Below are 24200 nucleotides of genomic sequence, written 5' to 3' on the forward strand. Positions count from 1 at the left end.
CTTTGTGCCTCAGTTTCCCCTTCTATAAAACATCACCTGAAAGATAAGCCTTCCTCTGGGCAAGTTTTTAGTATAGTCAAAATATTTCATGAGATCACCAAGAATCAGGCTGATAGAACATAGCTAAGCCATGCTTCTGGCAGGGATACTTCTTGCAGTGGTGCCAGATTCCCAGAACCAGAGGTGACCTAGTAGAAGGGTGTGGGGAGAGTTTCCAGAAGCAAGGTGGGGTGGGAAGGGTCTGTGACCCAAGGTCAGCCTTTTCCACTTGGCATTGATTGGCAAAGCTAAGACTGCTAGGAAGTAGGGGATTCTATAAAGAAGCCTGAAGTTCTGGGAGAGGGGAAGTCATGATGGGGACTAACAGGGAGCGAGACCAGGGACTATCTCCCAAGTGTGTTCAGACATCTCTTCCTAAATTTCCATGCCAGGCACAGGGTAAGGCTTCCCTACTGGGGCCAGATCTGTGGTGACAAGTAAGTGTTCCTTATGCCACTAAGCTGTCCCTCCCAACCTGACTGACCAGTGTGTTCTCAAACAGGGGTAGACACATCAGACAACAGAACTAACTAGCTTCAATGAGGCCACCAGAACTGGAGAAGTGCACAACACTCACCATGTCTTCCAGAAAGGGCCCTGGAAGAAAAGAAGAAAAAAAATGTTATAGAGTTAGGTTTGAGTTTGGGGCTAGCCTGGGCTACATGAGGAGCAGAAGCTGAAGATGTCTAGTTAGGAGATCTGAGCGACCAGCATGGGTTTTCACTGTCTGGGTTCCATGACTGACTGCCTGGAAGTCGGCTTTGTCTTGCTCCTGCTATGCCTCCAAGTGTCACCTGTCACTGCTCCAGGACAGTGTCTCTAAGAGGGCAGGGACTGGAACCTCACTCACAGGCAGAGAAATAGTCATGTTCTAAGAGCATAAGCACCAAAGACAGGTGACAGGCCACACATTAGTTCTAATGAGGCCCTTTCTTCTAACCTTTGTAGATGTTCTGTGAGTCTAGGAAAGCTCTAGAACCTCTCTGGTCTCTGGATCTCTTAATTTCTAAAGTAACAATAGTGGGTGCTCTGAGCATTCAGCATCTAGGGAGACTGTATTGTAGTTTCTAGTGCACAGTAAATGTCCAGAAAACCACAAAAATTCTCTCTCTCTCTCTCTCTCTCTCTCTCTCTCTCTCTCTCTCTCTCTCTCTGTATGTGTGTGTGTGTGTGTGTGTAAGTCAGAAGAGAACTTTTAGGAATTGGTTTTTTCCTTCTATCACGTGGGTCCCAAGGAATTGAACTCAGGCTTGGGAGCAAGCACCTTTACCTGTTGAGTATTTTCTCAGTACATTTCTGGTTCCTAAGAATTTTAGGATATGTTTCATTCATTTGCATACCTAATGCCCACTAAATGACCATCTGTGTGTGGTTTGCCTGCACAGAATGGTGAAGTAGGAATGCCAGCTAGATGGAGTGTCCTGCAGGTTCCCTTCATCGCCCTGGGATGGGGAGCAGTCTCTGCTGCACCAGTTTATAGAAAAGAACAGCACGAACTGTACTGGGCAATTGTTATGAGGGCTTCACCCATGCTTATATTTTTGTGGCAGAGAAAGGGGGCCATAGAAAATATAGCACACATATGAAAAGAATGTTTCAGAATCTTAAACCTCTCCTTTCCACCCCCACAGCCAGCAGTTTCTCTCAGGCCACTCCCTTTTCTGTTCTGTTCTCCTCCAGAAGATGAAACAGTGGGCACAGAGTAGCCCTCATGGGATGGGAGATCCAGGGAGGACCGTGAATCTGGACCTGAGATAGTCTTCCTCTTAGTCCTCAAAGCCATGTCAAAGTCATTTGGTATCCTACAAATCACATGACTGTTTGTGACTAGGATGGGCCCTGGGAGTGATGGGGAGTTTTCATGATGGAGGGGGGGGTGTCTCTACAGGTCATATAGCAGGCATCCTGGGAAGGGTCACTCTTCACTTCTACCTACTCCCAGGCCTTTTTGAAATCACTTGCATTATGGTCACCATAGGCAGAGACTTGACTCCTGTCAATCATGTTTGGAGAGTACATGAATGGAGACCAAAACCAATATCCAGTGTATACCACCTTAATTTTGAGACAGGGTCTCTCACTGAACCTGGAGCTTGCTGATTTGGCTAGGCTGGGTGGCCGGTGGGTCCTGGAGCCTCCTGTCTCTGCCTCCCCCATGCCGGGATAACAGGTGAACACAGCTATGCCTGGCTTTTTACATGCGTGCTGGGGATCTGAACTGAGATCCTCATACATGTTTGTGTGGCCCATACTTAGCCAACTGAACTTTCTCCCTGCCTCATGGAAAACCTTTTATACTTCCTCATCTTCAAATTTCTAAAAATAAATACGATAATCAAACTAAAACCAAAACCCAAAAGACATCTGTAAGGTAGAGAGGGCTTTCTGGGTCATGGCACGTGACCAAATAAATGAGACTTAAGAAGGAAGAAAAAATGGCATCCTTTTGAAGATTAACAATTCAGCTCGGCCTCGTGTTTACCACATGATGATTTCATGCTGGTTAGCTTTTTGGGGGGTATGCTTTTTTTCCTGGAGTGCCACAAAATTAGAATTTTCAATCACGGCTAATTCCCCTCTCCCAGTTTCCCCACCCAAGGCTGTACCTTAAGCAGCAAGAGGCATGTTTTGAATGCAAGGAAAAGGCTAAGCTATAATCATCGGCTGCAGCTTAATCCCTCCTGCAATCCCAATAAATGAAAACTAAATATCAGCAAATGGGTGAATTTCAGAGAAACATCTGTGTTCCATTACAGACTCGCTGGCAACAATGGTGTTGACATACTCTGTGTTACCAGTTATTTCCTCTTGGATTTGTCGAGACTGGAGGATCCCTTCTCGTTTCTGGAATGGAAAAGAGAAGAGAACAAAACAGGCTTTAGCAACACAGAAACATTGGTTGGTATTCCTGACATAGAGAAGGTTATCGGTGTTTTTATAAGAGGGTCAAGAGATGAGAAGATTCAAGAAGCAGTAATGTAGTTAGTGATTTGAGGGCACCTGGCTGCATTCATCATGACAGAGTGCGATTGGTGTTTAGTCCAAACAAGTAGGCCGATTCCTGGATGGTGAAGCCTGCCTTTCTTTATTGAAGATTTCTGTTGGAAGCCAGCTGTTTGCCTCAGGCAGCAAGGCACAGCAAGCCCAATGGAAATGATGGCTGGGTGTGTCTGCCTCCAGCTGGGGCCCGGCAAGGAGGCCACTGTGTAGAGCAGAGCCTTGGGGCTGGATGGAGGTGTGCAGGGCAGCTTGGAGAATTCAGACAGAGGCAAAGGGGACTTTTGCTTTGTTTTGCTTTTTACCCAATAACTACGGAGCTCCTTTAATTTCCTGAATATTTTAAACTTATTCTTTGATAATTTCATGCATGTATACAATGACTTAATCCTATCTAGCTCCTGCTCATCCCTCCTGGATCCTTTCAATGCTTCCCACTCCCAGCCCCATATCTGTGTGTATATCCCACTGAACCCGTTACTACTGCCAGCTTCATGTCTGTGTGTATATCCCACTGAACCCGTTACTGTTGCCAGCTTCATGTCTGTGTGTATATCCCACTGAACCTGTTACTACTGCCAGCTTCATGTCTGTGTGTATATCCCACTGAACCTGTTACTAGTGCCTGCTTCATGTCTGTGTGTATATCCCACTGAACCCGTTACTACTCCCAGCTTCATGTCTGTGTGTATATCCCACTGAACCCGTTACTAGTGCCAGCTTCATGTCTGTGTGTATATCCCACTGAACCCGTTACTAGTGCCAGCTTCATGTCTGTGTGTATATCCCACTGAACCCGTTACTACTGCCAGCTTCATGTCTATTATGTATATCCCACTGAACCTGCTACTACTGCCAGCTTCATGTCTATGTGTATATCCCACTGAACCCATTACTACTGCCAGCCCCATATCTGTGTGTATATCCCACTGAACCCGTTACTACTGCCAGCCCCATATCTGTGTGTATATCCCACTGAACCCGTTACTACTGCCTGCTCACACATGGATGTGGGGCCATCCTTGGGAACATGGAAAACCTACCAAAGGCCAAGGGACTCAAGAGAAAAATGACTCCCCTTCTCTTAGCAGTTACCAGTGGTCAGTGACTCCATAGTGAAGGATGGAGCCCTATGAGCCCCCATGTCCCATTCAAGCTTGCAGACTGGCTTGGTCTTATGCAAGCAAACACAGCTGCCATGAGAGTTCATGAGTGCAATGGTCAGGTCACATTCAGGAGCCAGCATTTCACCGCACTCATCCTCATCCTCTGGCCCTTTGATCTTTTATTTATTTATTCGAGACAGGGCTTCTCTGTGTAGCTTGTGGAGCCTGTCCTGGAACTAGCTCTGTAGACTAGGCTGGTCTTGAACTCACAGAGATCTGCCTGCCTCTGCTTCCTGAGTTCTGGGATTAAAGGCGTGCACCACCACTGCCCAGCTGGCCCTTTGATTCTTTTTGCCTGCTCTTTGGTGATTCTCCCTGGGCCTTGAGGAGATTGGTGTGGGCATCTCATTTAGGGATGAGCACTCAACAGTCACCTATTCTCAGCACAGTTAAGAGTCTGCATTGATTGCTGCACCCCGCAGAAAGAAGCTTCCAGAACGAAGGCTGAAAGCAGCACTAATCTATGGAGTGACTCACTGGCACCATTGTGCTGAGTTGAAGGGTGACATTCTCTGGTCCCTCTAACTCCAGTAGGCTCCACTTGGCGCTGGCATGGGGACTGTGAGTGAGGGGTACCACTCAGGTACATGGCTCACTCTGGGAAAAGCAACTACTTTGAGCCCTGTCCAGCCAATTTCTTCTTCCTCCTCCTCTTCTTTTTCCTCTGTTCAAAGACAGAGACTCATATAGCCCAGGCTGGCTTCAGTACTATGTGGACTTCCAGGTAAGTGGTCAGAGATACTTTCCAAGAAGAGGGAACATTGAGGAGACATCACTCTAGGGGGAGGTGGCTGCCATTGGTTCCTGGGCAACTTCCCTGGAGTGCGACTAGCGAGTTGAACATGAGGTCAGTGAAGGAGCACAAGAGTTCCCTATGACCTTCCGACGGATGCCAGGAGAAAGACTCACTCTACCAGGTCCCTCTGTAGCTAGCAGTATGGGCACCATAAAAGACTGGCAGAGCAAAGTCACTGTCCCAAAGCCCAAACTAATGCTAGGAAGGGGCCTCTGAGCCAGGGTATGGTGGCATACACATCTAGTCCCATCATACTGGAGGCTGAGGCAGGAGGACTAAGAGTTTGAGTCCAGCCTGGGCTACATAGTGAAACCTTGTCTCAATCCACCTCTTCCCCCATCAAACAGAAGACCTCTGAGTTTAGGAGGATCATCTGAAACATGCCTTCTGGAATCTCCCCAAACTTTCAGAAACACCTGCTCGTGTTTCCAACAGCCACAGAACTCTTTCACAGACGGAAAGCCAAACTGGAAAGAGTCAAGAGTCTCTGCATTAGAACAGGAGGGGACAATGAAAGTGGAAGAGGAAGTAATAGGAAATGAATGTGGGAAGGGACCAGGGGAGAAGAAATCAGGATTTGTTTAAAATTCCGTGTGAAACATGTCCAACTTCTACACGGGGCTCAGAGAATCCTAGTCTTGGGAGACCACCACTAGACAGAAGCGCACTTCCCAGTTCATATGTAACAAAACGCTTTTCTATAGAAGGGAAGGGTAGGTTGGTGTTAGGGAGGGAGCCCTCCCTGGCAGTCCCCTAACTATCCCATGGGAGACTGCCCCACAGCTTAGTAGCTTACTTTCTATAAGGTTTGTTTTCATATTGTTTTTGTTTTAAAACAGGGTCAGGGGGTGGTGGTGCATGCTTTTAATCCCAGCACTTGGGAGGCAGACAGATTTCTGTGAGTTCAAGGTCAGCCTGGTCTACAAAGTGAGTTCCAGGAAAGCTAGGGCTACACAGGCTTTTGAAACCCTGACTCCAAAACAACAACAAAAACAAACAAACAAACAAACAAACAAAAAAATAGGGCCTCACTATGTAGCCCAGGCTGACCTATAATTTACTACATAGTATAGACTAGCCTCAAACTCACATCAATCCTCCTGCCTCAGCCTCCCAGGTGCTGGTACAGTTGTACACTATCACATCAGGTATTTCTCATAAGTTCTGGGTCCTGCTTCTGAGCTTGTTCTCTAGATAAAGCTAATCACCCTGTAAACCTTAACACACACACACACACACACACACACACACACACACCCCACATCCTTTTTCCATGTCCTCATCCTAACAAAAGTCCCTGCAGCAGAAATTAAACCAACAACTGCCTTTGATGGCTGATAATTGAGCTCAAAACAAGGTCTGAGATGTGAGCATGGATCACTGTTTCAAAATAGCAGTCTCCCAGTGACTGCTGCTCAAATCTTTCTTTTTCCCCTTTTGTCCGTAGTAAAGCAACAGGTAAGTTTTGTTACTTCTATTAGAGAACTGTCATATACATGGTCAGAAAACAACTAAAATATTCAATAAACGAACAAAGAACTAGAAGGCATGGTGGTCACAGAAGATTGAAAGTCCAGCTTACCTAGAAATTTCTCTCTCTCTACTAGCAACGAAGAGCCATTCGTGAACTGAATGACTATGACTAGTTGTAAAATAAGTAAGGACTTCCCAGTGCCTGTGCTAGCTAATCACCAAAGAACTCTTTTTTTCCTTTCCTTTCTTTCTTTTATTTTTTGATATAACAAAACAAATGAAGTTAGAAATCTAACCAGTTTTTTCAAACTATCTGTGTTAGAAAAAAATCAAATATAAGACAATAACATAAAACTTATTCAGACTATTAGGCATACCAATCTTTCATTTTCTCTTTAAATATATCTATAACTATAATGTCACTTTACAGGTTTATAATACTTTTGTATAAACTTAGTAAGTCAAACTCACAGAAACTGCTGACCAGAACAAGGGGGAGTTCATGGATCTCAGACTAATGGCTGAGAGGCCAGCATGGGCCTGATTCAGACCCCCTAAATCTGGGTGTCAGTGAGGAGGCCTCGGCAATCTATGGTGCCTTGGGTAGTAGATCAGTATTTATTCCTGGCATACAAATGGACTTTGGGAGCCCATTCCACATAGAAGGATGCTCTCTCAGCCTGGACACATAGGAGAGGGCCTAGGCCCTGCCCTGGATGAAATGACAGACTCTGGAGATCTCCCCCAAGGAGGGCCTCACCCTCCCTGGGGAGCGGAGTAGGGGTTGGGTGGGGACCTGGGGGGGGGCTGCAGAGGAGGGGAGGGAGAGGGAGCTGGGATTGACATGTGAAGCAAGCTTGTTTCTAATTTAAATTAAAAAAAGATTAAAAAAAAGAAACCAAAGCACTCTTGAATTAACTGTTGAGGTCAGGTTTTTGTTTTGTTTTCTTTGTCTTTACCTTTGTTAGAGAGTTTTGGGTTCAGAGCAAAACAGAGAAGAGGGGCTAGGAATCTCCCTTGTTTTCCCACGCCAGCACCGCTATAGTCTCGTCCACCATTGGCACCCTGCGGCAGATGGGTACACCGTTCACAACTGAGTCGACTGCATCGAGTTGCCCTGAGAGGTTGGTTATTATCAGGGTCTGTTCTGGGTGTCCAGCCTTGTACGGCTCTAGGCTGCATATCCCAAAACAGTTCAACCAACTTCAAAATCCTCCGTGCTCCATCATCCTTCATCCATCCCTCCCTTTCCTGTGGCAGCATTTTAAAACACAAGATGGAACTTGTGTGTGACTAGCTGGTAAGAATAACAAGTGGAGATGATCTGGTTCGTTAGGAAGACATTTGTTCCAGGATGCTCTGGGCTGGCCACAAAGGCAATAAAGGCAATGAGCTCAATGACAAGGATTCTGAGTACCGGTCTATCAGCCATACTTAAGGGTCCTGCCAAGGACCACCCTCTATCCCCTCTGTGTCATACTGTCTCGTTGAAGGCAGTGCCAACACACCCTATTCCTATTATATCTTTATGATGCTTTGCAGAGTTGAGTGCCAGGAGGTGTGGAAGAGAGACTTTCTCATTAGGGCACGAGTGATCTGTTGCTTAGGAGTGCAATTATCGAATGCTCCCCTCTAGTTACCATCTGACTTGAAAGCCCAAAGCCCTTTTGTCCTGTGAACAGGTCTGACCCGATCTGACACAGTTAACCATCCCAAAAGCTTCCTCTTATTGACTGATGGCAGCGCTGCCTCCCGTTGTCTATTGCAGAACCCTGGATGGCTGTGGGCATGCAGAGCACACCCTCTCGCTGCATATTTATTTGGAAACAAAACAGAACAAAACAAAAAATCAACCCAGAGACAAGCAAACACAATGATGACCTTTTGCTAAGTGGGAACAAAGTTGGAAAATAAAATTGCATTTGAGTATTTAATGGGGTTAGGAGCAGAGTGAGCTAGCCATGGGGAGAGAGATTGCACCCTCATTGTGGAAATTACATGACCATATGTGAATGGAAACTCCATCCAACAGTCTGGATGAGATGGCTTGAGGTCCCAGCTGGGCTTTTCTTGGGGACTGAGAAGCAGCAGCAAGGGGCATGACAAGCGTGTGTGCTCATGCACACACCCATACATGCTTGAATATACAACACTCTCTCCCTACACACAGACTTACATATACATACACTTCTACCCCTTGAACACACACACTCCCTAACACACACACACACTCCTGTACACACAACTGAACACACACACATACTCTCAAACACACACACCCTTGAACACACATGCTTGAACACACTTCTCACATGCACATACATGCATTTGAATACACACTCCTCACATGCACACAAACATTTAAACACACATTCCTCGTGTACACACACACACACACACATGCTTGAACACATTCCTCACATGCTCACACATATGCTTGAACACACACTCCTCTCACATAAACATTGTTGAGTACGCATTCTTTTACACAAATACATGCATAACACTTAACCAAAAATATGATTTTCCAAAGCTTGCAGGGAATATGCATGGCACATACAAACACCTTTCTTCCTGTTCAAGTCTGTATATCTCACAAACATATACACTGTACACCTTCAGCTATACAAATTATACTATACACCTTCAGTTGTACAAAGATTCTCCCAGTAGAACCATGTAAAGTCCAGACACACACCCACATAAAACTACATTACACACAAGCACACACTTATTCTTTGCATGCTTACCAGGCATAAGGCTATAGGTGCTGATGCCTCCCAACACACAGCACAACCGACTCTACTTAGCCTTCAGCAACTGTCCTAAGCATCTGTCCAATATGCTTTGACTGTTGCAGAGCTCAGCATCTGTGAGTTAAGGATGCATGAATGTAAGGTAGCGTTCCTCTTACCTGGACCACAACCACTTGGATGGAAACATGGTCTGGGAGTCGGATTGGTGCCCGGAAATACTGAGACAGAGCGACCAACAGGTGAAGGATGGCAACCAGGCTCTTGGCATGAACAGCTGAAACACAAGATTAGAAAATGGAGTCTTTCTTCAGATTCTAGGCAAGGTAGGCATCTTCTGAGGTTACAACAGTACCCCTCTTCAATGTTGCCTCACTGCATCCTAAGAATCAGGGAATTCCCTCAGTCATCACCTGATCTCCCCACCCCTAACCCTCTTAATGTATGGCCATGCCCCATGGTTCCTTCTTGGACACTATGATTGGTAGATTCCCAACATGGCATGTTTACTGTCACTTGAGGTTCCCCACGAGGACTTCAGCAATGAATGAGCCTGGAGCTCAGATCAGTTCTCCGTGTCGTTGAGGCCCCTGTTCTCATCTGCACTCACTCCCTCCCCATTCGACAGGGAATACTGATTGTTACCACTTCCTCTGTTCAAGGCTGGTCACAAACTTTTCTTTTATCAAGAAACACCAAGTCAGTCGGGTGTTGGTGGTGCACCCCTTTAATCCCAGCTCTCGGGAGGCAGAGGCAGGCGGATCTCTGTGAGTTTGAGACCAGCCTGGTCTACAGAGCGAGTTCTAGGACAGCCTCCAAAGCCACAGAGAAACCGTATCTCAAAAAAAAAAAAAAGAAAAGAAAAAAAAAAAAAGAGACACCTTCCCATTCAGCGGCCAACCTACCTAGAAAAAGGCATGGGAACCACTCAGAAAGTTTAGCTGCTTGTGCCTGATAGGTGGGGGTAGTCCATGTCCCCAAGCAAACCCAAGTTTCCCACAGGTGCTAAGCCCTTTGCCCATACTAAACCATCTAAGCTGCTGAAGGCTAGGCCCTTCCGGTTGTAGCTTTCTCAGTAGATGGGATAAAGACTGACTTACAAGGCTCACAGTCAGGCAGATTGGAACTCAAAGGTGACTTTGTTTCCCTGCTACCTGTTTATTGATGATGGCCTTGGGTAGGGGCCACTCTGGCTACTGAGCCTTAAGTTGGTCATCTCCTCAAACAAGGGTGACAGGTCCCAGGTGGACATACACACTGTAAAGACTTCCAAAGATAACACAGGTAGACAGAGCTCCTCGAATACTGCAGGTGGCCAGGAATGACTGGTATTTTTTATTATAACCTATGAGAAAGTACCTGGCACAGAGGCAATCAGGGCATGCCAACCCTCTCTCTTCCTGTGTCATAAAAGGGCAAATCTGCTAGGCTCTGCCTGCCTGAGAGGTCCTACTAGCATCACAGCTCTTTATTACAAGGACATTTAAGGGAGAATTCAGTGTAGCACATGTCAATGTCACCAGCATTGGGCTCCTTATCAGGGTGTCATTTGTCTTCCCTGGATCAAAAAAAATCTGCTTTAGAAGCTTTGAGAAGTCACCAAGGAAGGGAATGATTCAGACAGTTGGTCGACATCATTAGCACTGTTCTTTATCATGGCTGTTCTGTAGGCAGCATCTCCTAATGGCCAATAGTGGCTCGCCAAGACACCAAGCAGCAGGCCCCTAGTCCAGAAGATTCAGTTCTGGAAAACACTGTCCACTGACTCTGCCCTACAGTGACAACCTACAAAACTGCTCCTGGTTGGGACTGGACCACTGATGTGGCACTGTCACTGAAGAATAGAGTCAAATCAGGGTTTGCTTTCCCAGGCAGAGTTGTTGTATCACCACCAACGTGAGGCCCTCATGCTTTTAATGACAAACTTGATGTTGGAAAAGCTCAGGTCAGTCAAGTCCTGCCTGGTTCCACTGCACATAATCTTGGCAAGTGACATCAAAGGCATCAGACAGATGTCAGAGCCTTTCAACAAATGTTCTGTCCTCCAGGGAATTCTTTTCAAAAGAAATAACCCCATACAGTCACACAGAGATTGTGGACAAAGATGCCAGTTTGTGTCACACATCATCATCTAAAGCAAAACCCTGGGAAACACATCCAGGAGGAAAAGAATGACCAGATTAGGTCTTCCAAATGTGTTTTTGCTGTGGAAAGACAACAAAACCATGCAATTCTCACCATGAAGTTCTGCTGGGTCCAGAGCTTTCTGTGTAGCCCAACCTGGCTCTCCTGAAGTTTTTTTCTAATTATTTGGGTTTTTTGAAACTCATTTTAATATTTTTCTTTATTAATTGCATAGGGGCACACATGTACCATGGCATGTATGTGGAGATCAGAGGACAACTTTTGGGAGTTGAATATAACCTTCCACCATGTGGTGGGTTCTGGAGATTGAACTCAAGTTGTCAAGTTCGGTGGCAAATGCCTTTGCCTGTTGAGTCATTTCACTAGCTCTTGTGGGTTGTTTTTTAATTTTACCCCTGCTTTCTTTCTCCCTCCTAAACAGAGAAGCCCTATGTTCTAAAAGCCAACAGCAAAACTCATGAGAGAGAGAGAGAGAGAGAGAGAGAGAGAGAGAGAGACCATGAGGGCCTTCTAATCTTAACTGTAGTCCACCCATTTCTGCTTCTTTTCTTCCATTTGTATCTAAGTTTCTCCTTGTAATCCTGAGGCTGGACCAAGCCTATGCACAGACTTCCTAAGTTATAATATAGCCACATAACAAAACCTTTGCACACAGAAAATCATGGTCAAGACAATGTCACCAGAATATTAACAGTGCTAAAGGGAAATTCTACAGGAACAAGACAAGAACATGAGCCATGCACATCTGCATGCATGTATATACAGGTGTGTATTCACACATGCATGTGCACAAGCATGTCTTGTGATCAGCACTTGTAAAGGAATATAAAGTCATTCTGAGTTGTGTGATGAAACCCTGAGCCCTGTCACTCTGTCCTGCTCAAGACTTGAATTATTCCTTGTCCAGTGTGTCCACACCATGAATGCTACTCCTCTGCTAGTCACCTGGTGGCCGCATCAGGTGTCAGGCTGCCTCGGTATTACAGTGACTATGTTATTTTATAATGATGGCCCCAGGGCACTAGGACAGTGAGGCTGGCAATGCAGATAGGCTGAAGTGACTCATGAAGGGCTGCCTTTATGTAAAGAGGGAGAGGTTTCAATAACAGAGAAAAACCTGTGTACTGAGACCCCAGATCTGCAGTAAGAATGAATATTCTACACAATTATGAAAACAAGAATACTTGCTAGGTTTCTTTCTTTTCTTTTTTTAAAAGATTTATTTACTTATCATGTCTACAGTATTCTGCCTGCAGGTCAGAAGAGGGCACCAGATCTCATTACAGATGGTTGTAATCCACCATGTGTTTGCTGGGAATCAAACTCAGGACCTCTGGAAGAGCAGTGAGTGCTCTCAACCTCTGATCCATCTCTCCAGCCCCTCACTAGGTTTCTTTAAAATTAGATTTATTTACTTATTTATTTCATGTATATGGATGTTTTGCCTGTATGCATGTCTGTGCAGCACATGCATGCCTGGGGTCTACAGAGACCAGAGAAGGGCATCAGATCTCCTGTTACAGGAGTTGCAAATGGTTGTGAGCTGTCACATGGGTGTTGGGAACTAAACCTAGTCCTCTAAAAGAGCAGCCAGTGCTCTTAACTGCTGAGCCATCTCTTCAGCCCTTCATGTTAGATTTGTTGTCACACTACTTAAAGCACATGAGTGATGGCCATTGTGTAAAATAAATGTGCTGTTGGGATGGAAAAGGCATTAATGGCAGGAGCACAAAAAACCTGTAGACCAATAGGGGACAGGAGAATACTAGGAAATAAACCCACATGGCTATAGTCACCTGATTTTCAGGGGTATAAAACACACACACTGGAGAAAAACATAATAGCCTCTTTAACCAACAGTGCTGGGAAAACCAGATACTAACATGCAAAAGAATGGAACCAGAGCTGTACCTCTCACCCTGAGTAGCAATCGATTTAAAATGGATCAAAGATCTCAATGTGGGACCTGAACAGTTAAAGCTTCTAGAAGAAGACCTAAAAAAAGACCTCCATACAGACAAGACAAGGCCTTCCCACAGAGGGCCCAATGGCTCCGGAAACAACCCCTGAACTGAAAAGTGGGATTGTATGAAATTAAAAAGCATCTGCACAGCAGAGGAAATAATCTACCAAAGTGAGGAAACACCCTATAGAATGAGGGAAAGTCTTTGTCAGCTACTGTCTAGATCCACAATATGTGGCTTCTGTAAAGAACTTTAAAAAAAATTAAGCATTATTCCACCCAATAAATCATCAATCAATAAATGGGCAAATGTACTGAATAGGCATTTCTCAAGAGAAATATGGTCAATATATATCTGAAATGGTGTTCAATATCCTTAGCCATCAGGGCAATGAAAATTAAAAGTGCAGTGAGATTCCATCTCACCCCAGGCAGAATGGCTACCATCAGGAGAACAAGTAACAACAAATCCTAGTGGGGACACAGGGAGTGAGGAACCCTTATTCACACTGGTGGGGCCATTATAGTGAGAATCAGCACGGTGGTTCCTGAAAAAAACTAAAAATAGAACTACCATATGCCAGCTAGATCACTCCTGGTGTATCTAAAAAAAAAATTCCAAGCCAGCAAGCCACAGAGATACTTGCACACCCATGATTTCTGCTACACTACTCACAATAGCCAGGAAATGGAACCAGCCTAGATGTCCATTAGCAGATGAATGGACACAGTATATGTGCACAATGGTACAATCTAATTTAGCTATAAAGAAAAATGAAGCTATGACATTTGTAGGCAAATGGATGCAACTGGAGATCTAATAGTGAAATAAGCCATGGTCGTTTCTTTTTTTCTTCTTTTTCTTCATTTATATGCTGTGCTCATGTGTGAGGTGGGGAAGAAAAGGAGGAGGTGTGGGGAGGAAGAGGAGGAGGAGGAGGAGGAAGAGATCTTAAAGGACAGAGGGGAAAGAGGGAATGGGATACATGTGACATGAAAACAGAATAAGGAATTATCTTGGGTGAGGAATGAGATCAACAAGAGGGGGTGGGAGGGTGGGAGAGGAGGATGGATTAGAACAAAGTATAGTGACACATAGGTATGAAAACGGTATGGTGTAACCCAGTACTTTGTATGCTAACTTAAAATAAAAAAAGATGGAAAACCTATCCCATGTGTATATCTATATACATTTAATGTCTGGAACTACCCATGGAGCGGGCATCCCCCTGGAGTGTTGAAAGACATCCCCTTTGGATACAGGGAGATTACTATCTATAAATGCATAGTTGTGTATTCATGGGTGGATAAATAAAACACACATTCTATACACTATTATACACCACACACATGCATACATGATACATGCACACCATGCAGTAATAACTCAAAATTTTCAGGGCCCTTCTCTGGGTAGGCAGCTTATGGAGGCTGTGTGTACAGGCTCAGTGCAGCCTGGCTCTGCAGTTGGCTCTCTGGAACAGATTCCTGCCTCCATTATTCATCACTCTGTAACCAGGACAGTGGGCTCCCTCGGCAAACATTAGGGGGCATCAAGTATACCAGCCACTCTTCCTGGTTCTGGGGAAATGATAGTGAAGAAGCTAGAATCCTTAATCCTGGGATGGTGATGCTCATAGTCTCATAATTCTTCTGTGCCTTGATTTTCCCATCAATGAAATGAGGGTGACGAAAAGAATTACCTTAGAAGGGTGAGCGAGCATTGCAAGGATTAAAGTAGACATTAATATTTAAATGTTTATATACAACGGCATTTCCTAAATTTTCAATGATAAAAAATTCTGTTTGTGAACAGAAAAGAAAGAAATCTCTATAGTAATAGATCAAAGACCTTGGTAACTCAGCAGTCTGTCCCTGCCACCCCTGCCCTGTACATAAAGGCGACACAGTGTCCCCAAATGCACAGCCAGAGCTGATTAGAGAGAAAGGAGAGATTTCTCCCTGTGAATTGTGCCTGCTCTGTTCCTTCTAGAACACACTGCTTCTTCTTGTAAACAAGCTGCAGCTCTTCTTGATGCCCCGAGGCATCACAGGGAGCAGCCAAGAGGATAATTATCCCTTCTGACCCACTAATCCATCTCCATTCTGGAGATCTAGCCAGGAAGAGTAATTCACAAGAAGTAAACAGAGAGACAGCAAAGACATCCAACTAAAGCCATCTGATATTAGCAACCGATGTGCATGCATGCATGTGTGTTATATGTGCTATGTTGTATGAGTGTGTAGCATATGTGTGAGGTCAGAAGTCAATATTAGGTGGCCAAGTGTCTTCTTCAATTGCATCACATTTTGGTTTTTGAGACAGGGTCTCCTACTGAACCTGGAGTTTACTTACTCACTGGCTGGGCTAGCCAGCAGCCCCCAGAGCTCCTCCTGTCTCTTTTTCATTAGCACTGCAAGTGGCACGACACTGAGCTTTTTAACCTTTTTTTTTTTTTTTAAATGTGGGTGCTGGGACTCAAATTCAAGGCTTCATGCTTGTAAGGCAAGCACTTTACCCAATAAGCCGTCTCCCCAGTCCCATGTGTCCTTTTCTGAACATTATTTAATTTTCCAGGGGCACAGGAAAATAGGGCTCCTTAGCAGGGCAGCTTCTGGGGTCCGAAGTCAGGCCCTGTCCTGTCCCCTCGGTTGACTCTGGTTAAGCAGAGAATGCCCTGTTCCCAGCTTATCATGCTGTCCTATGCCAGCAACGGTATAATTATGCTGAAGGAGGTACTGGGCGTTTTGGGCTTCAATGTCAGAAGTGAGAGGAGATGCCCTGGCAGTTGCGGGGTCACTATAGTGTGGGGTGTGGATTTCTTTTTCTTTTCTAAGTTTGAAAAAAATTTAATAACTCTTCTTGGGGTAGATCCACTTTATGTCCTAGAAATGGGATGCAATAAAACCAAGTCCCTAATACTTAGATCCAAGCACCATGTAACTTTTATTTGCACTGTAAAAACCTCCATTTCTTTCTTTCTTTTTTTTTCGGTTTTTCGAGACAGGGTTTCTCTGTATTGTTTTAGAGGCTGTCCTGGAACTCACTCTGTAGACCAGGCTTGGTCTCGAACTCACAGAGATCGCCTGCCTCTGCATCTCGAGTGCTGGGACTAAAGGCGTGCGCCACCAATTCCTGGTCCATTTGTTTCTTTACAAAGAGAAAAATCATTAAACTCCCTGACTGGGGGATAGGCAGTCATTGCTAGTATCAGGTGACTCACTGGCTTACTGCTGAATCTGAGTCAGAGTTTATATTAGATGCCAAGGCACTCTTGAAAGCAGCAAATGAATCAGAGGTTAAGAGCACTAGTTGTTTTTCCAGAGGACCTGGGTTCAATTCCCAGTACCCTTTCGGCAGCTCACAACCATTTGTAACTCCAGGCCCAGGGTCCTGATACCTCCTTCTAGCCTTTGTGGGCAGTGCATCAAGCAAAATATGTATACATGGTTAAAAAAAAGTTTATACTTTCTGTAATTTTTGAGCTATGCTAGCATCGAAACGTGGAACTTAAAAAAATCATGTTCTGGAGGCGGGAAGATGGTTTAGTATGTAAAGGTGCTTGTTGTAAAGCCTGGTGACTGACTTTGTCAACTTGACACAGTGAAGGATTGGTTGATTGCACTGGGTTGGCCTGTGAGTGTTTGCAGTGGACTGTCTTAAGTTAACTGACGTGAACTCTAAGTGGCAAAGGTTACCCATCCTGTTTATAGGACAGGATCAACCACTTAGGTTAAAAACATTTTTTTTCAAACTTAGAAAAAAGATCCTCCCTTAGGTGGTGACTGAGTGAGTAGCTGTGAGACCCCACCCAGTGTGGGAGGCGTCATTCCCTAGGCAGGAGTCCTGAACTAGTGGAGAAACCAAGCAGAGTGGAAGCAATTAAGCAAATGGATCTCTGTGAGGGTGGAAGGAGAGAACTGACTTCACAAAGGCATCTCCTGGCCTCCCAGTCTGTACCAAGGCTTGAGCCTTCCCCTCATCTCTCCCCACTGCAGAACCCCACACTCTAGTAAATAAAACAGAGCTTTGGACCTCAGCAGTATCTTTGCTCCTTCTGAGAAACAGGGTGGAAGTGGCAGGGGGTGGGGCTTGGGATGGAACTGAAACCCCACTTTTGGCCTCTCAGCTGTGTGGACCTGTGGCCTCAGCATCTCAAAGTCTCTGCATGCTGGAGACAGCAGGCTGTGTGGGTCTCAGAAGTGGCCCCAGGCATGCATCATTTCCTTTCTGAGCTGACCTTTCTGGCTGTCCAGAAGACCTTCCAGACAAAGGGACACTGGCATGGACAGGAATAGTGGGGACACATCGGGGACTGTGCCATTTCACAGCCCTCCTCCTCTGCACAACTCACAGTCTACGTTCCACTTGATGCTCCTGGGAGGAAGCTTCAGGGTCTCATTGATCTTCTCCAGCACAGTCTGCAGCTTCTGCTTCTGGGCGATCTCTGACTGGGTAACCTCTGCCACGTTGAGCTTCTCACTCTCCAGTTTCTCTGGGGTGATAAGGAAAAAGAGCAGCCCTTATCTCAAGTCACAGAAAACCTAATTCATGCCTATTCCTTCATACATTCACTTACGACAACATTCACTTAATCACCGAATTGATTGTTCAGGGTTCCCTTCAGATAATCAAATCTGGAGATGTTGAGTGTCCCGTGGAAAATGGTAGTGTGTTTGCGTAGCATCTATGCAATCCTCTTGTATGTGTCAATCATCTTTGGATTATTCAAATGCCTCATACAATATAATGATCATTACACACTGTTACTCTATATTATTTATAGAGTCACGACAAGAAAAGTATAGATATTTTTAGTACAGATGCAATTTTTACTCAAATATTTCAATTTACAGTTTGTTCTAATGCCATTTTTGTTGATATTATAAAATACCCCAACAAAAAGCAACTCAGTAGAGAACATTTATCTTGGCTCATAGTTCTAGGCTCCATTCCATCACTGTGGGGAAGTCACATGATATCATACAGAGAGAGAGGTGAATGTATGCATGTTCACTTGGCTACATTTCATCACTGTGGGGAAGTCACAGGAGCCTGAAATACTTGGCCTTATGACATCACACAGAACAAGGAATGTGTGCACGTTCATTCACTCACTTGTGCTCAGCGCTACTTCTCCACTCATAGTTCAGAATTCCCTGCCAAGGGATTGGTGCTGCCCACACTGGACTGGACTTCCCACATCAGTTAGCTGCATTAAGACAATTCCCCACAGACACACCCACAGGCCCGCTCAGTGTACAGTGTAGATAATCCCTCATTGAGACTCTTTGCCCAGTTGATTCTAGGTTGAATCATGTTGCATCTGCAGATATGAGACCTTTGGATATGAAGGACAAACTGTTTGGAAAACCTTCTAGAAGATCAACACTGCTCCTTGTCTAATGGCAGCAATGGTCCTGGGGAAACCTTTGATTGTGCCATGGATCCCCAGGACGTCAGAAGTGGAGGATTTAACCGATCACCTTTAATGTTCTCCCTTCATTCTCGGTTTCCCCTCTTCTTTTCCAAGGACACCACAGTGGCCTAGTTGGCCAGCCTTCTGTCAGATAGCTATGTCCTTCTTACGCACAACCTGTCTACTTTTGTGTGGGTGTCGCCCCCAACGACATCAGTCTGGTGGAAGCATCTCTTTTCCTTTCCCTCTCAATCCCACCCTCACCACAGGCAATACCAATTTGATCAATTCCAAGACACACATTTTCCCCAAAATTTTCATATCCCTAAAATCAGTCTTCGTCTTAAAACTGGTAAGATGCCCATTCATACAACAAAGATGTCTGCTCCGCTATGTTCATAGCAGCATTATTTGTAATAGCCAGAACTTGGAAGCAACCTAGATGTCCCTCAACCGAAGAGTGGATAGAGAAAATGTGGTACATTTACACAATGGAGTACTATTCAGCAGAAAAAAAAAAAAAACAATGGAATCCTGAGATTCGCAGGCAAATGGAAGACACTAGAATAAACCATCCTGAGTGAGGTAACCCAGTCACAAAAAGAGAAGCATGGCAAGTACTCTCTCATATATGGATTTTAGACATAGATCTGGGGAGTGCAAGCCTACAATCCCATGGCCAGAGAGTCTGGGAAACAGAAACTTCATTTAGTGGCTGATCGAAGAAGAGGCAGACTCCCTCGATTAAGTACTGAGCTGAACTCAAGAAAGCCAGTAACAGAGAGGGAGGACTGATGACCAAAGGGATTAAGACTGGGCTGGTTTAACCCCCCAGAAACAGCTGACCTGACAAAGGTTAACTCTTGAATCCCAGGCATCAGCCTGGGAATCCAGCATGGGACTGATCAAGACCCCCTGAATCTGAGTGTCAGTGAGGAGGCCTAGGTAATCTATTGAGCCTTGGGCAGCAGATCAGTACCCATCCTGAGTATACACACGGACTTTGGACTCCCATCCAACAATGTGAGGTACACTCTCACCCTGAACTCTTGGGGAAGGGTCTAGGCCCTGCCCTATATGAAATGACAGACTATGGACACCCCCATGGAAGGCCTCACCCTCCCTGGAGAAATGAGGGGATAATGGGGTAGGTTGGGGGGAGGGCAAGGGAGAAGGGGAGGGAAAGGGAGAGGGACCTGGAACTGACTTGTGAAGCAACCTTGTTTCTTATCTAAATTTAAACTGAAAAATAAATTAAAAAAAGAAAAAACAAACAAACAAACAAACAAAAAACTGGTAGCCTCCTATAAGTTCTGCCAGTCAGGTGGAAGACAGATGAGCCCCTTGTGGAACCATTACTTCTATGTTCTAATAAGCCCACAGGAGTGTCTGCAGAAAGATTCAGACACAAATCTGAAGCAAGAAGAAATAGGTGAGTGGGAATTTTTTTTCTCTCTGATGGCACTCACATTGTGTGTACTTCAATACCATTGCATCTCATGTGTCCTGACACAGGAGACAGCTTGATCATTTTACTAATCTAAATTCGTATTTTAATCTCTCACAAAGGACAAAACAATGGTTGCCTCCTTAATGGGAATTACAGGGCCTGCGTCTAGATCCATCTAAGTCCACGCTCCCCTGCTCATTCAGGACTGACAGAATGCATGGCTCAGAAGGTGTTTAAAATAGCTTTTCTCTGCATTTCCAAGGGCTGCCATATAAATATTTCAACTTTCCATCAGTGCTCTGATCAGTGCTTATTTATTTTTTGTAACTCTAACTGATACAAGTTATATGCTCCTTGGTGTTGGACTGTCCACTGAAGAGTCTGTGTAGCGTCTGAAGATTCATGAATTATTGTCGGCACCGTCGCGGGATGACTGTGGGCTATTTGTATGTACAGTATCCTTAAATGGATCTCTCTACTCTTTTCTGTTGATTCAAACCATCCCTCACATCTGAAGTGCAAGGATCTATCAAGCGTATAGCAAACCTTATATATCGTGTGTGTGTGTGTGTGTGTGTGTGTGTGTGTGTGTGTGTGTGTGTGTGTGTGAGATAGGGGGAACGGGGAGAGAAAAAGTCCAGAGAGCAATTTGCTGAAGTCAGTTCTCCCCTTTGACCCTGGTTGTCAGACTTGGCTGCAAGCGCTTTTAGCACATGAGTGATCTCGTCAGTCTCCCTATTCCGTTTTAAAGCTGAATTCTTATTTTGAAACCTCTCCTATTAAAGAAAGGGAAAGTTCCCACCCCACTGCCACCGCCCCATTGTTTTTTGCTGACACTGGAACTGTCCTTAGAAGCAAGCTATTTTTTCATACATTACAATCGCAAGCACTGGGAAGAGTTGCACAAAACACTGTGATGATAAAGTTTGAAGCCTGATCTTGACCTGGGGGGGGCTGGGAGGGAGCCACAGGGGGGGTGGTGGTGGAGAGGGGAGCTGCTGGGCTAGATTACTGGAGGGCTGGGCAGGGGGAGGACAAGGGTGTGAGAGCTAGGGACTTGCCCGCCCACTCTACGGATTTTCATATTTACAGTTTACTACTGGCCAGCATTAAGCATTTCTATTTGAGTATCTTCTCTTTTCTCTCTTTCTCCCCGCTCCCCGCCCCAGACTGGGTTTCACCATGTAGCTCTGACTGACCTAGAACTCACTATGTAGACCAGGCTCACCCTGAGATCACAGAAATTGGCCTGCCTCTGCCTCCCAAGTGCTGAGTTTAAATGTGTGCTCTATCACACCTGGCTTTGCCCTTGTTTTTAAAGCAACAGGTGGGAAATAGGAAATATATACCCGGGGACTGGCAAGGTGGCTCAGTGGGTAAAGGCACTTGCCACCTGACAAGGCAAGCCTGATGACCCATGCAAAGGTAGGAGAGAAGAGACTCTGTCAGCAGGAGTGTGTGTGTTTCCATGCACATCTACACATAAACAATTTTTAAAAATCTAAAAATTTAAAGTGAGATTATAGTGCATATATACACACATGCAGAAAAGCACACCTTTTTTTCTGCACAAATCTGTATCCTGAGGATCTTGCTAGGTTCAAGTCGTTCTTTTGAAAAATGACTCTATATCACTTAGAGCTTATTGCACATTTGATCATCATCCTCTGTACGTATCTAGTCAGGTTCCATCCTGTTTTCTCTGTTTGCAATAAACATCCCATGTGTCCAAGAAACAGACAGTTGCTGACAAGAATAGAAACCCCTGCCTCACACCATTTGTTCGTGTATCTGGTCTTCTTTCCAAATCCCTCTCATTAGTTCTTTCATTACTTTACTCAGTAAGACTTTCCTTCCTTCTTCCCTTCCTTCCTAAGGTGTGTGTGTGTGTGTGTGTGTGTGTGTGTGTGTGTGCGTGCGTGCATGTGGAAGCTAGATGTATCTTCCTCAATTGCTCTTCATTGTATTTTTTGAAACAGGGTCTCTCACTAAATCGAGAGTGCACTGATTTTCTCAGTCTGCCAGTGAGCCCCAGACAACCCTCCACTCCAAGGCCTGATTACATACACATGCTGCCATAGTTGGCTTTGCACATGGATGCTGGGATACAAACTCAGGTCCTTATGCTTGTGCAGCAGGCACTTCGCCAACAGAGCCACCTCCCCATTCAGCTATTTTTACAGTTACATAATATTATTCCTCCATGATGCCAAGGAATTAAAGATACTTTCTTTTTCTAGACTCCTAATTTTCTCCTATTCTTAGGGTAATATTATCTGGGTCTTTGCAAATCTATTGCTGAAGCATTATTTTCCCAGAAAGTAATTTCTCATACATTTCCATACTTCTGCAAATTGCCTGTAATTGGTTACCTTTTAGGAAGTGCTAATATGATTTTGAAATAGATAGGATGTGGTTTAGAATTTGTTTTCAGGTGTATTACTTTGTGACCATTTCCTTGCTTTTAGTTAGAAAACTAAGATGTTCTTGCAGAGATTGGCTTTACACAACAATGGAATAGCATTTAATAAATGCAGGAAGTGTGAAGACAAGGTAGAATAAACTCAATTCCCGGAACAATGGAATGATCTTATGTTTTAATTCATAGAGTTGCAACACACATCACAGCCTCAAAGAATCAGAGCCCGTAAAATATCCTTCCTATTCAACTATTCAAAACCACTTTTGTTTTCAAACATAGGTTTTCAAATATCCATTAAATTTAAAAAATAATCACATAGAGAATTACTTGCTTTATGGAAATGACCAAATTCTGTGGAGTTCCACATACTATTAAAAAGAATGAGAGTTCTCCAGTTAGAGGCTGTATCATACACTATATAGAGGTAAACTGTACTATTATATTTTACTGGTGTGTGTGTGTGTGTGTGTTTAGCACTACTGTGGAGTGAATCCAGGGGCTTGTGCATGCAGGCAAACATTCTTTCACTGAGCTACATAGGCCCAGCCCTGTAAACTTTTCTGAATGTTTTTTATTATTGGTGTGTATGTGTGTTTGTGTATGTGTGTGCACACGCACGTGTGTGCCTGCAGAAGCCACAACAAAGCACTGGATTCCCTGACATTGGAATTACAGGCAGTTGTGAGGTGGCTGGTGTGGGTGATGTGCTGGGAATTGAACCCAGGTCCTCTGCAAGAGCATTAAGCACTCTTAACTGCTGAGGCATCTCTCCATCCCTCTGAATATGTTGTTAAGAGCTTCAAAAATTTTTTTTAAAGAAAATCTACCTATGGTATTGAAGATTTTTTCCTTTTCTTTTTCTTTCTTTTTTTTATTTTTTTGTTTTTCAAGACAGGATTTGTCTGTATTGTTTTGGAGGTTGTCCTGGAACTCGCTCGGTAGACTGGACTGGCCTCGAACTCACAGAGGTCTGCCTGTCTCTGCCTCTGCCTCCCCAGTGCTGGGATTAAAGGTGTGTGCCACCAACGCCCGGCAGTATTGAAGATTTATTAAGTTCTTTTATGTCCCTTCCTTCCTTCCTTCCTTCCTTCCTTCCTTCCTTCCTTCCTTCCTCCCTCCCTCCCTCCCTCCCTCCCTCCCTCCCTTCTTTCCTTCCTTCCTTTTCTTTCGAGACAGGGTTTCTCTGTAGCCCTGGGCTATCTTGGAACTGGTTCTGTAGATCAGGGAAGCCTTGAACTCAGAGATCTGTGTGCCTCTGCATTCCAAATACTGTGGTTAAAGGCATGTGCCATCATAACCCGTATGGTGGTTTGAATAGGAATGGCCCCCATACACTCATATTTGTGAATGTTTGGCCCATAGAAAGTTTTACTATTAGGAGGTGTGGCCTGGTTGGAGGAAGTGTCACTGTGGGGGCAGGCTTTGAGGTCTCCTATGCTGAAGCCACATCCAGTATAGGACACAGTTGATTCTGCTGACTTTCAATCAAGATGTAAAACACTTAGCTACCTCTATAGCATCATGTCTGCCTACATGCTGCCATCAAGATAATGGACTAAATCTCTGAAACTATAAG

At 44.7% G+C, this 24200-nt stretch overlaps 1 protein-coding gene across 2 annotated transcripts in view; it reads right to left on the reverse strand.

Annotated features, from left to right (window-relative positions):
- Positions 1–24200, reverse strand: part of Parva (parvin alpha) — a 151936-nt gene that overhangs the window by 15908 nt on the left and 111828 nt on the right. For both annotated transcript variants that reach the window (XM_005075663.4, XM_040756239.1), the window contains exons 5-8: positions 17688–17828; positions 9386–9501; positions 2825–2883; positions 617–636 (exon numbers count right to left, since the gene is read on the reverse strand). In XM_005075663.4, coding sequence (XP_005075720.1) covers positions 617–636; positions 2825–2883; positions 9386–9501; positions 17688–17828 — 336 coding nt within the window. The remainder of the gene's footprint in view (positions 1–616; positions 637–2824; positions 2884–9385; positions 9502–17687; positions 17829–24200) is intronic.

The sequence above is a fragment of the Mesocricetus auratus genome, unplaced genomic scaffold (assembly GCF_017639785.1).
Source record: "Mesocricetus auratus isolate SY011 unplaced genomic scaffold, BCM_Maur_2.0 Super-Scaffold_4256, whole genome shotgun sequence".
NCBI classification, from domain to species: Eukaryota; Metazoa; Chordata; class Mammalia; order Rodentia; family Cricetidae; genus Mesocricetus; species Mesocricetus auratus.